The 13,744-nt window shown below is 43.1% G+C and overlaps 2 protein-coding genes across 2 annotated transcripts in view; one reads left to right on the plus strand and one right to left on the minus strand.

Annotated features, from left to right (window-relative positions):
• On the minus strand, positions 1-3,381 carry stx4 (syntaxin 4). Its single transcript, XM_068754375.1, has 10 exons — positions 3,352-3,381; positions 2,933-3,037; positions 2,588-2,687; positions 2,355-2,429; positions 2,208-2,278; positions 1,875-1,983; positions 1,605-1,678; positions 1,345-1,482; positions 1,163-1,273; positions 1-1,033 (listed from the first exon to the last, which is right to left on the minus strand). Exons 1-10 carry the CDS (start codon positions 3,379-3,381, stop codon positions 953-955), a joined length of 894 nt encoding a protein of 297 aa, XP_068610476.1. The 3' UTR covers positions 1-952.
• A 1,504-nt stretch (positions 3,382-4,885) lies between these two features.
• The window catches only part of LOC137909891 (rho GTPase-activating protein 44-like), a 30,857-nt gene continuing 21,998 nt past the window's right edge, over positions 4,886-13,744 (plus strand). The window contains exon 1 of the mRNA XM_068754323.1: positions 4,886-4,938. Within this exon, the coding sequence (XP_068610424.1) occupies positions 4,886-4,938 (53 nt within the window). The remainder of the gene's footprint in view (positions 4,939-13,744) is intronic.

The following is a 13,744-nucleotide window of genomic DNA, read 5'->3' on the forward strand; positions in this document are numbered from 1 at the left end:
AAATGACCAAAAGTAAATGGCATTATTTTATTTTAAAATACATCTATAATAAAATGAGTACACTGTAGCAAACTTTTGCTATTTCCAAAGTGGACTTCAGCAACGAGATCTGTACATAAGAAGTTGGGTTTATTTTTTCTTTGCAGGTTTGCCATGTTGTGCTCAGCAGGTCGTGCTTGTTTTCTGCTCTATGATTCCCCCACAGAACTAACAACACAAAGAATGCACAATGTGACAAACAGGAGAGAAAGTAAAAACAAAAAGTTTGTGAATTGAAAGATAAAAAAAACACATCCCTTCTTGAAGTCTGTGCTCAGCATCGCATTCTCGACTCAAGTTGTTCGCACGGACACAAGAAGAAGGCACCATGTGTAGTAGAATTTTTCAAATCACAAATCAAAGTGGGCCTTTTGTTGCATCGTGGAGAAACGTGTCATAAAAAAGGCGGTTTATTTCACAAAGAAATTCTGTATTTACAGTTGTTACATGTAGGCAGTTTGAACTTTACAAGTTTATAAAACCATTTGCTTCAAAAATCAGCAATTAAGGTTACATACAATTATATTAGTATATTTCTATGTATGCCTATAAAAGAGAGCCTTTTGCCATTAAGTCCATTTCATCCAGAAACAACGACGTAACAACAGTTTTCCTGAGTACAGTATGATCAGCGCCAGTGTTTGGTTTCAATACTGCATTGTGCTGTTCTCAAGGCCAGTTATTACTTCGACGTACGAAGAGAACGGCCACTGATGTAACAGATGACAAAGTCGACAGCTGAACGGAGTCCATCTCTTTAAAAACAGAGGCCCGGTTTGGGGGAAGACACATTTAAAATGCAAAGGGTTAAAATCCACTGACCAACTCGAACCGTACATTCTATGGGCTGAAATTATTTACATTGAAGTGGATTTCTGAGCCAAGAACTACTACTACTAGAACTGCCCCGGCGTTAGGGGCTGAAGGTGGCGACCAGTGAGATGACGATGATGAGGATGAGGATGGCCAAGCAGATTGCGATCCAGATCTTTTTCTGCAGTGGAAGAAAAATATAGTTAAAAACAGGAAGATAAATTCATTTTAATTACCCCAAGCGACAGTGATGCATGCTGTCTCACTGATGACGCCGTTAGTGTCTTAAACATTTCACGTGAAATTGTACCTTTCGTGCTTTCTGTTGATATGTCACGGCTTTTTCTGTGTTTTCTTTTGCTTTCTCCACGTAGTTCGCGCCCTGTGTGATATTGTTCTCAATTCGGTTGACCATCTCCCCCTGCAGGAAGTCAGACAAATCACAATGAGATGCTTTGAAACCAAGAGATTTGACCCCCCCCCTCGCTTTACCTGAGCCTCTACTTCCATGGCGAGGTACTGGAACATGTCGTGCAGGTCTCTGATGCTCCTCTCAAGCTTCAGGATCTCATCATGTCGAGACTCGATCTCATTCAGAGCCTGCCTTGTAGCTTTGGCATCGATGAGGATCTGTATATCAGGATGCAAACATCTACTGGTTGGGAGCCAGCCGTTTAAATTGAAATAAGGCAATGTGTAATAAACCTGATTCTGATACAGCAGGTGCTTCTGTGCAGCGGTTCCAACATTACATTTTGGGTGAATACGTCAGTCTGCCCACTTTCCAGCATCACGTCCAGTTCTCTGTCCGTCACGTTGGTCCCAGCTGGCGAGGGAGAGATTTGTTAGAGCAGCGCTTCGGATAAAAGGACATTCATGCTTTGATTGTGATTAAAAAAAAGTTTGTTGTGCCTTGAATTGATTAAGACAGAATGATTATTATCACTAACTATTAATTTTAAACATTTTATGGGTTATTCATACAACTGGCATCGCGCCCAGCTGTTGCCTCGTGTACTCACTGATTTTCAGCTGTCTCCGTATTCTCTCTACATTCCAGTCTCTGTATTGGGACTGAATGGTTCTACAGTAACCCATCCACTCCACAAACTCCTTGGACAAGACGCCATGCTGGAGAGAAGAAACATTTCATGAATTCCATGAAGCATAAAACACTCAAGTTTTGGCTCAAATGTGTGACGATCAAGATTTTAAAGATAAAGCTAAACTGTATCGACTAAGCATGAGATCTTTTCTGTTATTGACATGAATTAGCACCACAGCCAGTGTTATAAAAATCACTTCATGCAGGTGGAAATTCAGAAATAAAAAATGAAATGTGAATGTGAGTGAACCTGGGTCCGTTGCATCCGAATGTTAATAGAAATGTATTTTCCATCCTCTTCTACCTTCTTCACTTCAATATCTATGGAAAGATAATTGATGAGTGTAAAACTCTCATAGAAAATGCAGTGTCCACTTCTTGTATAATCAATACTCACTCTTCAGCTTTCTCTGTATCTGACCAGCCAGCGTTTTGATCTCCTCTCGAAGAGTCTGGAGTTCTTTCTTCATCCCTAGTCCAAAAAAGAAAACCGTTTTCAGCACATGAATACCCTCCATGACAGTTAGAGTGTCCTCTATTTAATGAATCTGCCAGATTCATTAAAACCTGAAAGCTAGAAAAATAAAGGGAAGCATTTAAAAATGTATAAAAAAAAAAAAAAAACCTTACCATCTTCTGGCAGTGCCACGCCCAGGACAGTCTTCTGCTTGTTCTCCAGTTCAAACACCATCCTTTTGAGACTGCACATTCCCTCCTGAATTTCTTCCACCTATAAATATGAAAGTATTAAATGAAAATGTATTTTTTTATACACTTAAAAGACTAACCACCAAATATATTACTTTTAGTATCTTTTAAGACACCACTTGGGCCTTTGCATCATCTCTCCCTCACATGACAAACTGTTATATTGCAGTGTAACGCCTGACAAAAATAAATCAGCTGGAACTAGTATTTCAGAAATAAACACATGTGCGACAGGAAATCACAAAATACTGTTCAGATAAACTTCACCTTCTTCAAGAAGGCTTCATTCTCCTTCTCCTCTTTGGCTGAGGAGGTTCCAGGTTTGATCATGAGGGCTTTACCCTCCTCATCCTCATCTGAAGCCGCAGCATTCTGCAGTCAGGTTAGACAACAATCATTAATACACAGGAAATAGATCTCTGAAGATCATTCCACGCCCCCCCCCCCCCCCCCCCCCGCCTGACATATATTTCATGAAACGGAAGTCGGGAATAAAATGTCGATAAGGTTCATATTCAGACGCGCAAACCATTACAAATTGCAGTAATCATATCTCCTTTATTGGGTTACTTTCTCACACAAAGCCGTCACCGCAGAACTTTCACGTAATTAAACATGGAACTTGGCCAAGTTAGCAGGCTAACACGCTAATGCTAAAGTTAGCCGTTCACTTTTTTTAGACTCACATTTCCTAATTCTTTAGTTCGATCCCGCATTTTTCAGGCTGAAGCAGACAGACAGATGTCAAGAACTCAGCGACCTCACGCCAAAGTGTGTTAAACCGTTTCCGAAGAGAGTCGATAACTGCAGAAATGGTAAACTTTGCACTAATATCATTTAACAAGTCAGGTCTAGCATGAAGACCTCTTCTTCTGGTCCTCTTCAAAACATTGAACGTCGACTCTTTGGCGCCGCCTGTGTCAACAGAACGTAACTGCACACGACGGGAGCATTAGTACTACTGTTATTGGATTATTTTCCATAAGTTTGTATTATTCCTCACTTTGGTATCTCTTTGATTCTCTTTTAAATTTATTTTATTTCACCACATATTTCTTTTTGCATGCTTTCTTGTGAGAGCTTTCTCACCCTGAAATAAATGGTAATGCGTAAATATCCTAACTGACTCTGGAAGCCACTAGATGATGCTATTTGTCTGCACAAACCGTATACTGTATCTGCAACACTCCCTCTTCCGTTCACAATCTCTGTCAGGGACAATAAGGTGTTATTTTAATGGTCTTTTAAAATCTGTAATCAAGACAAAATGTTTAGGTGGAAATTGACTTGAATGGGCAATATGTAAGATTAAGAATATATTTAAAATTTGGGTCTCACATTACATTTTTCCCAACTGTAAATTGACCTTGTATAGACCGCAGGCTGACATGGCTGATTACACTCAGTAATGGCTGTGAATCAATAAAGCATCATTCACTTGTTCTGTACAAATTAATCCCAACAATTTAAAGACACTTTAAATGTTCATAAAAAAAAATTACACTTCATAAAAGGATAGCAGTATTTATTATTATCGTTTCTTGTTATTTGGCAGGATTCTTACTTTCGAGTTAAATATCATCATGCGAAGCAAATAATGAAAACCGTATTTATTTATTATTATTTAATTTCTGTTTTAATTCCATTTGCATGCAGTTGCATAAATTCCTGTGAAAGAGGAACCAATTTTGATCTTTAAAAGTAACAATACTACCTTTAAAAAAAAAGCCCCGTGCACCAAAAGTTATTTTTAGCTATGAACAATTCCCTTAATTATTCAGTGTGACCTCAAATAAAATCCTTTCGCAACTGTGAGGGTCTGTGGGACCTTGAATAAACTCAAAGGTGCGTTTTTAATATTTCTTATGCAGATAAAATGCTTTGAAAAAACTTTGAAAGCTGAAGCCTCTCTCAGAGGACAATAGATGCAAAGTACACTACATTTCCCATAGTGCATCGGCCAGGAACATCGTGTCGCCAGTGAGCTGTCAGTACTTGGGGGGGAGAAAAAGAAATCGGTTCAGCATCTCTTGATCTAGGGAGCCGGTGGGAAGCCTGATTCACGCATTTAGGGGCGGGGGGGGGGGGCTTAGCCCAACGTTTCCCCGCCGCGATGCACGGCCCTGCAGTTCGGACCGAACCGGATCAAGAGTTCTGACTTCTATCAATGAGATGTGAGGAGCGACTCCACCGCCCGGCTGTACCGCAGAAAAACACAAGATGAAGAAGCAGTTCAACCGGATGAGACAGCTCGCCAACCAAACAGTGGGACGGTAAGGGCCGGCATTCACGGGAGAAGATGCGCGTCCATGCGCCACGCGGAGGGGTTTGACTTTAAAGCATCAATTCCGTCGCCCGGTGCGTCGGTCTGGCAGCATTCGGTCGTTCCTGTTCGGTGCCGCTGCTCGGCCGGTCGGATGTGAACCAGCAGCAGCTTGGCTGTCGGTGTGAACGACGCGGTATATGGATCAGGGAGGAGCGCGTCCACTCGGATGAGGACGGGAGCGGGCATGGTGGTACCCACGGAGCGCGGATGCTGCGCGAAGGGCCGCCCCTGCATGGGCACCCCGGAAGTTGGGGGGGGGGGGGCACCAATCAGTGGATCTCAGGGGCCAAAGGAAGAGAAGAAGCCCATCGGCACATTGTGTCCAAACTATTGATTTTTTTTGTGCTGTAATGCTATAGAAGGGGCCACACATGATTGGCTCTTTGGTTTGGGGGGGGGGGGGGGTCCCAAAATATTACAATTTTCATGTTTGACTCTTTTAACTTTTCACTCTGTATTCCCTGACACAAGTTAATTAGCTAAATTATTCTGAACAGTAACATTTTGGTGTCCTCTACATGAATGTGATATTTTATAGTGCTCATTGAAAGAAGCCCAGTAATTTAGCCTGCTTCCCACCAGCTCCTCCCCTGGGGGGGGGGGGGGGGGGGTTGCTCCGCCCGATGAGTGTGGAAAGGCCTGTCATACCCGCACACAAAAGTATCAGTTAAATCCCCACAGAGCAAATCAGCTCTTTCATTTCAACCTGGAGAAGAGCTTCTATTTTACCCTGGAAGTTAAAGTAGCGCAGCTCATTCTTGTGCCATTTTAAATATAGCAACTCTTCAGGGTCGGCGAATGCAGACGTGATTAATCCTCGTGAAACCCTGATTGCAACGTGGCTGCAGCAGATAGCAAGGAAATGTAGGAATACTTTAGATTAGGTTTGTTTGATGTATTTGTTATCGGTGTGTTTGCTTCTCCTGTGAGGCTTCGAGGGACAGATAAATCCAGTCTGTTAATCTCAATGAGGGCCCGAGGCTCAATTATCAATCCTTAATAAATGCTCTGTGTGCCTCTTGCGTCATGAGGCAAAGTGCAACTTAATCCTTGTGCTTTTACGATGAAGCTGTGAACAAGTTTCTTTTTCGCTGGTACTGTTGAACCTCCAGGCCGGACTGGACTGTCCAGCGAGACATGTCCCAGTTGACTAGCTGTCCCTGCAGCTTTCAGTTTCAATAGGTGTTGTGAAGTCTTTGTTTCCTCTTCTGTCTATTTGTCAACCACACCTTTAGCTTGCAACTGACTGTCAGTGTTGACACGGATCCGTTAATTGCTTGCGTTTCGGCTCGGCCAACCTCCAGCAAACTGGTCGAATCGGAAATCAGCGTTATTTGTATCCCGTCTCTGCCTGAAGAAGTCGCGCGGGTTATCTTGTTAAGCATTAAGACTTGTTTTGTTTTGCCCGGCTGTCAGTGCTGAAAGGATTTTGTGTCGAGCTCACCCGCACTCTAGACTGCAGGCAGACCGATAGAAATCAATAAGCAAAAAGGTATTACTGCAGGCTAATGCCTGGAAAAAGTATAGCCTCGACAGAGGAAGCAGAAATCCACGGAGGACGGCTGCACATTGTGGGAAAAGAATAGGCGGGATTTTTGCCTTCTTGGAGCTCAAAATTTGAAATGCACTTAGATAAGACCGGCCCAATTATTTTGTATGTGAAAAAACTGTCAAATGTTTGTGTGTAAGAGTAGTTGCTTGTTTATTCTACCTCATACGCCTGAGAGCCGGCGCGCCGTACCTCAGTGCGGCGGAACATCCCGCTAATGAGTTCTAACCTGTATCATGAGAAGCAGAACAGCAGGGGCGATTAGTCATATTTAGAGGGTAGCACCTCCAACGCAATGCCATATTTCCTCCATGACCTTGATAGCTCGCGCCGCCTGACCTCTGTTGCAGTTTGCACATTCCTTATGTTGCACAGAACCTGTAACCTTTTTGTGAATGTTTAATCCCTCCTAGGATTAACGTGCAATACCGACATGCGTTTTTTTTTTTTTTTTACATTGTAATTTTGACATGCTGTAATGTCAGGATTTTCCTCTGTAACAGTGACATGATAGAGAGCCAACTTGATTGTATCTAAAGATGAACAGAGGTCTGTCCCCTTCACGCCACGCCCTCGCTGTGCTCATAGAGTTTCACATTTTCATTCAGTCGCACAGTTTACGCAGCATTACGCAGGATTAATGGTGCAGCCTGACTGTTTTAGAAATGAATTTAACTGTGTCTGAACCTCTCTTGACCTAAATATCCTTAACTGGAGCAACGCAGCAATGCTGTCCTGAAGGGAGATGCATCGTCAGTCGGAGGATGCTCCTGTGCACAGAGTAAAACTATAACGATACATAAGCTGCTAAAAAAAAAAAGGCAGAACATTTTGCCCGAGACTCAAATTTTATTCCCTTCACCACCATCGAAATGAAATCCGTTCCCCAAAATGAAAACAGAATGGAGGAAGTACATATTTAAAGCTTTTAAATGGACTTCCTGGAGGAAAAACGACACGGTTAACTGTAGGTTGACTTGCAGCAAGCTGCATGGGCAAATGTTTAATCTGGAGAACAACACTGATTATATTATTACGTTATAAAGGGAATCCTCATAGCAGCTAAATCCTGTCTTGACTCGTCAGCGGTCCCAGAAGCCACTCTGGACACACAACGCTGTTGTCACTTCCATGTTGATCTTTAGCAGTGTTTTCTCCATTCGGCTTCACGTGAGGCATAAACGAGAAGCTCCTGTCTTGCATGCACAGACACATCAGATTAGCACAAATGCCTCCGCAGAGGCGGCCAGAGTAAATTATATGATCTTTTTTTCTCAACTGTGGAACCATTCAGATAATGAACCCATTTGTCAGTGTGAGTTTTCATGTGTTCCACACTGTGGAATATAATTGGTATTCTTAGCGAGCCTATTTTGCACGCTGAATATAGAGGGACATACACTGTCCTAGGACCTAAATGAAATAATTTAGGCCAGCATTAGCGGTAGCCAGGCTTATGTGTGGCTGACACAAGCTGCTCAGGGTAGAAATGGTGCAGAACTAACCTAACATTTAAAGTGTTGTATCGCTCTGAGATACCGATTCACATCAGGTGGTAAAGGTGTTAATAAGAGCATTATCGTTTGTGTGTGTGTGTGTGTGTGCGTGTGAGTGGTTATATGAAAATGTGATGCTGTAAGTGTGTGCAGGCTCCTGTACCTGTCCACCATTAATCATAATGAGAGCTTGTTAATGAGGAAATCCTGCAAACCAGTTGGAAGCCGAGTTTAAATGATAGGAAATAAGCACATTTGCTGTCCTCAACATTAGAGGATGATTAGAGGATGTCTGTCAAACTATGATTATCTTAGCTCAGCAGCCCAGCACTGTCCAACGCCATCCTTGAATATTAATCCGCTATCTTGATTACAAGATCGTCAATACAAATGACGCCTTGGGAGTCCTCAGGCTTTAGTGTAGTGAAATGCAGCGTGCGTACATCAAGCACACGGACAGCTGAGACAACAAGCTGGAAGTTTGCAACCAGTCCTGGATGTATGCTGCCGCATGGCGTCCTCTGACTCACCAGTGTCGCCATGGCAGCAGGAGTCCCTCTGATGTCGCTGACATGAGTCACTCAGACACACTCCACCTTTCCTGTGTTGAACTGCTCCTGTCCTGGAAACATTAGCTCAGCCGAGGCAGGGTCTGGCCTCGCTTGAACAACGGCCTGCAGCCGCTGTGGGCGTTGAAACGCCCTCAGCTGGAACTTGAGTGCATTATCACTGTGCAAGCAGAGCCCGAGCTGGACAGGAAATTACATCGTGGGAGTGGGAATAACAGTCCCAGAGCTCCTGTAATATTTTTGTTCTTGTAATGGGCACTAATTGGGAGGCTCTTATGGAATATGAACTCCACTCTAGTGACCGCTTGTGATTGTGCTGTTGTCTCGTTTCGAGCTGTCAGGAAGAGTATAACAGAGACCCCCAGAGAAAACAGATCACGCCAACAGTCTGCCTTTCGCCGCGGTGCCAGGCGCTAGTGCTGATGAGGGACGGTCCAAGGAGGCCGCTGAGCAAAGACTTCTAAACTACGAATGCAGCTTTGGGAGACGTCTGTTGTCATTCATCAGCCAGTTCTATCATGTTGCCAATAGTGGAATAAGTACTGTACTTCCAGTGCCTCCTTTGGACTTCTGAGATGTCCCCAGATCTGATTAGATATGTCCTCCCTGCAGTAAGCGCTAGGAGTCTTGCAGCATCTTCTACTGGTTGATGATGCCCAGAAGAGTATCAAATGTAGTAACTAAAGATGGATCCTAAGCAGATGCCCGAATAAAGCATTTGACTTTCTGAGGTTGCTTTGGATGCTCTGGGCTCCTGAGCCCATGCACAGGAGAGAAGATTTTATTTTGTGGCTCATCATCCTGTCTATTAATAAATCTTGTAATCAATATAATGCAGGTTTTTGTCATCATATTTCTTGCTGCATTACCCAGCCCTGCATAGAGGCGCTCTAAAAATAACAGGTTCCAGTTTGGACCTGTAGTAAACACCATTAGCAGTTGCATACTAAAGTGCTGTAAAACACTTTGATGCCCAATTTGCATCCAAATGCTTCTTCTCTTATGCACACAACACACACATTTTACATTCAGCATGAGAGATATCAACATTAGAGTAAATATTCATGAATCTGCTCATAAAAAAAAACTGTTTTTGGATGGATTGCGAAAATGAAATGCTAATAGTTCATGAGGCATATTTTTAATGGTGCCAATTTTCCGCGGTGTAAAGAAAGGGATTAGATTTCAGCTCACTCCCAGGTTGCAGGAGCTCTTTGTTATCAGGCCCATTTAAGCCACCATGGTGAAAATCCCTCATTACACTATTCTCACGTCCAGCAGCTCAGAGCAGATCGTCTGAAGTCATCAGTTCAGTCTATGGAGTGGAGAAACCGTCCTCGTTATTTACACATTATCTCGTGTAACTGGCTCGCTCAGCCAGACTCATTCATTTCCCACTCTGATGGGAAAGATATTTGACTCTATTGTTACTCCGCTCTGCCTCAGCTCATTGGATTTTTCACCGCCTCCTCTGGCCTGTACTGTCTCTCAACGAAGGATGATGGAGACAATCCATTTCAGATGCAGGGAACTTTTCGCATCTGGCGCCGGTTTTATTGTCTGGGTTGATTTAAAAAAAAAGAACAATTCATCAACTCATTGAAAGGGCGCGACTCAGCATGGTTGACTAATATGTGTACGCCAGTTTTAAAAGTTGAGTCTGTCTACCTTTTGATCCACATGTCATCTCTTAGAAATACCCCCCCCCCGATCAGCTGTTTGAAGGTGTGGCCATGGCAGAAGGCAGCCACAATGACTTCTTCTACTGTATTGCCCACTGGTCCTATCTATGTCTGTTAAAATTTAATGGGAAGTCAAACCTTCGGAGCTCAGGTGTCACTGTCAATGCCTCAGCGGCTGTGGTGTGAGATGAGGGGCAGGGGTGAAGAGGACAACTTCACATGCAAAAGGATGGAGAAAATGTGACCGTCATCTCCTGCCCCTGGAAATACTCGAGCCACGTTTATTATCATTTAAATAGCTCCAAATCATGGACCAATAGACAAAGATAATATATTGTTCAATTCCAAAGTGAAATGTCAGAAGGAGATCGAGGATGTAATTAAACACTGAAAATAGCATAATGGAATGAGGTTATTGTTGGCATGAATATTAAAATCACGTACAATAGTTAATTCATCAGATTTAAGGGTAAAAGGCAGATCGTGGTGTATCAGGCAGGGTGTAAAAACACAATTGAATTGAATTAATGCAAACCAATGCGTTTGTTTGATAACTTGTACAAATAAGGACTTTGCATCAGTTACCATTAGTTAATTTCCAGTAACTGAATCATGGAAGTTTCCTGGTGAACTAGTTACTGTGAGTGCATTAGAGACATGAAACATTTATAGGAATTCTGCATGTTGTTTAACGTTGAAGCGAACATCTATTTTAGCAGAAGCTCCGTCCCCTGGCTCTCCGAGGGAAGACGACATAAATCCAGCTTATTTAACAATGGAGCTAGTAAATTTCTCACAGTACAACAGGACCCGGTGACTTAGCAGTAGACAGGATATGCACAAGGGATTAATGCCAACATCTCATGCAATGTGGGAAGTGTTTGCTCCTGTAGATCAGCAGAGGATGCAAATGTAGGACTTTCGGACGGAGAAAACAGCCATCCAGCCCACCTACTTTCTGCTTTACCCCCTTAAAAATGCTCATTTCCTATCAGCCCGACACCATCGTGAAATGCTGCACATTAAATAAGAGAATAACTCAATCCTGCTGGCCCTCCTGCAGAAGAAAACAATCACTGTCGGTGGGGTGGCCTCTCTGCAAAGTGGCGTGTAACATGGGAGGTAAGAAGACACCAACGCTCTGTCCGAATGACCGACTGACCACCGGCTGAGCGCAGCAGGAACAGCCAGCTGGTGGAGGAGGCTATAAGAAGCCGATGCGGCGCTCAGACAGACGTGTTACTTGAGTTTTGACGGTAGCAGATTCAGGACTCCTTTGTAAACCGTGTGATTACTGTGATTGTTGCTTGACGAGAGGCTCTGACAGGCTCAGGCGCCGCCTAAGGCAGGGATCATCATTATGTAGAGAAAGCCCAGCTTGGTTGTCATGAGATCATCCTCGAGGGAAAAGAACAGATAATTCTACAGCCTTCAGACGCACAAGCCCAAAGATAAAAAACATATTAATAGTGAATGATGAGTCATGATCAGTATAAATCTGACTTTTTTTTTTATTCACACATTTTATGACATACAGTAGATAAATCTCTGACTCAGTTTTATGTCGTGTCTTTCAGCCAATAAAAATGCTGATTTTTAAAATGAAATTTGGAAGGAATTGTCTACATGAACAGCAGCATTGATGTTTTTCATCATTTTTTTTCGGTCTCATAATTTAACTTATAGCTGAAAATGCATGTTTATGGAAACGCAGGCATGATTTCATGTGTCCGGGAGTAGCTGGAATAATTTAGAGGATGAATGTTCAATGATCGGCATTTATTCCACCAACAGGAGAGACCAATATACAATGACTCATCATCTCTGTATTCTGTATACAGATGTGTGTACATTTTTACATTTTGCACCATCTTGCATGGTGCTCTCCAAATGCAAACCGCTGCAGTCAAATTCAGTTTGACAGCAGACAGTAAAGCTGTTCCACTGTGATCAGGAGTTTCCTCACTCACCAGAAGACACACCTCTCCCCCAGGATAGTATTCGTCTTACAAAAAGGTAACCTCAAACAGACTTGGAACGCCCGCTATCGACTGTCTGTGCGGCTTCCTTCTTTTCCCAGCGTTCTTATGACAGTGTGAACTCTTCCTAACCTCGCTGTAAAACTAGGTTTCTGAGAGCAATCAGCAGAACAGCCCCCCCCCCCGCTAAGACAGCTTAGCACGTACACAAAGATGCCACTGATAAACGTGATGCCAAGAATAACGAGCCATCACACAACAGGGGTGCAGTCAGCCCAGATCCTAGTTCTTCTTCTTGAGCCGTGTAAATTGATTTGAGTCCGTCCTTTAGTTTGGGACTGGAGAGGAACTCTTCTTATACACAGCTGAGTAATGAATCAAAGAGTAGAAGGGCTGATCAGTGAATAAATGGCATGGATGAGAAGCCTTGCACCCATCATTGTGTTTTAGGCATCTAAAATAATTAGGCGAACGAGCATTAGTTTAGGGTCTGCTTTCGTTCAGTCGTCCATTGCCTTCAGGTAAAAGCACCAAAAAAGCACGGCTCGGGAACTGATGTGAAAATGGTGATTTGATGTGCAAAAGCCTAAATGCAGGAGATCCACGTGTGAGGGCTTCAGGCAGCTCCTCTGCTTAACAAAGGCCTGACCCAGTTTGTTTACAGGCTAAATGGGTTTCTCTGTTTCTGGTTTCCTGTTTCTCGCACATCCACTCAGCTTTCCCAATCATAAATAGAGGAACATTTTCAGGAATAGATCTGCAAGGAACTCCAAAGCCAAAAGTTTACAGAATTGATCAAATGAGTCTGTTAATGTGCAAGGGAGTTCCCAATAAATTCACCTGCACTTTTACGTCCCCTTGTGTACTTGTGTGGAGAGGCCATCACATTAAATGCCATTCCAATGCCTTCAGCATGACTGGGGCTTAAATAAAGTAGTCTGTGTTTGCATGGGTTCCCTTCACATTATAGAACGGTTGATTTTTTCTTTCTTTGTGATCAGTAAATGAATTTAAGGAAAAGGAAAAAAATAAAAATCCAAGTGTAAATGTTAATGAAATAAATGTTAACGTAATAGTGTCAGCAAATCTATACTCCCTCTGCAGTTGCTCTATGTCCCCCCACTGTGGTCTGCCCCAGTTTCAGAACCACTGATGTGAACACACTTAAAATAATCCCCGGACTGTATCATGTAGACTTTGGGTCATTCTGTCCAGGCTGAGACTGTCTCCATGTCCTGCCAGCCTTCAGCTACAAAATGCAGGTGATGACTCACACAGCCAGACCCCCCCCCCCCTACCCGCATCTCGTCTCGGTGGATGCACAGTTTAAACACCCCAGGATGGATTGCATTTTACATTTTCATTGTACGGAAGTTAATAACGTGCAGCCGAGCTCTGTCACAGTATGTGTGCGTTCTTGCGGAATAAATAAGAGTTATGAATTGAAGCACCACGTATCTGTTTCAGATCGACAAACC

The sequence above is a fragment of the Brachionichthys hirsutus genome, chromosome 21 (genome assembly GCF_040956055.1).
Source record: "Brachionichthys hirsutus isolate HB-005 chromosome 21, CSIRO-AGI_Bhir_v1, whole genome shotgun sequence".
NCBI lineage: Eukaryota > Metazoa > Chordata > Actinopteri > Lophiiformes > Brachionichthyidae > Brachionichthys > Brachionichthys hirsutus.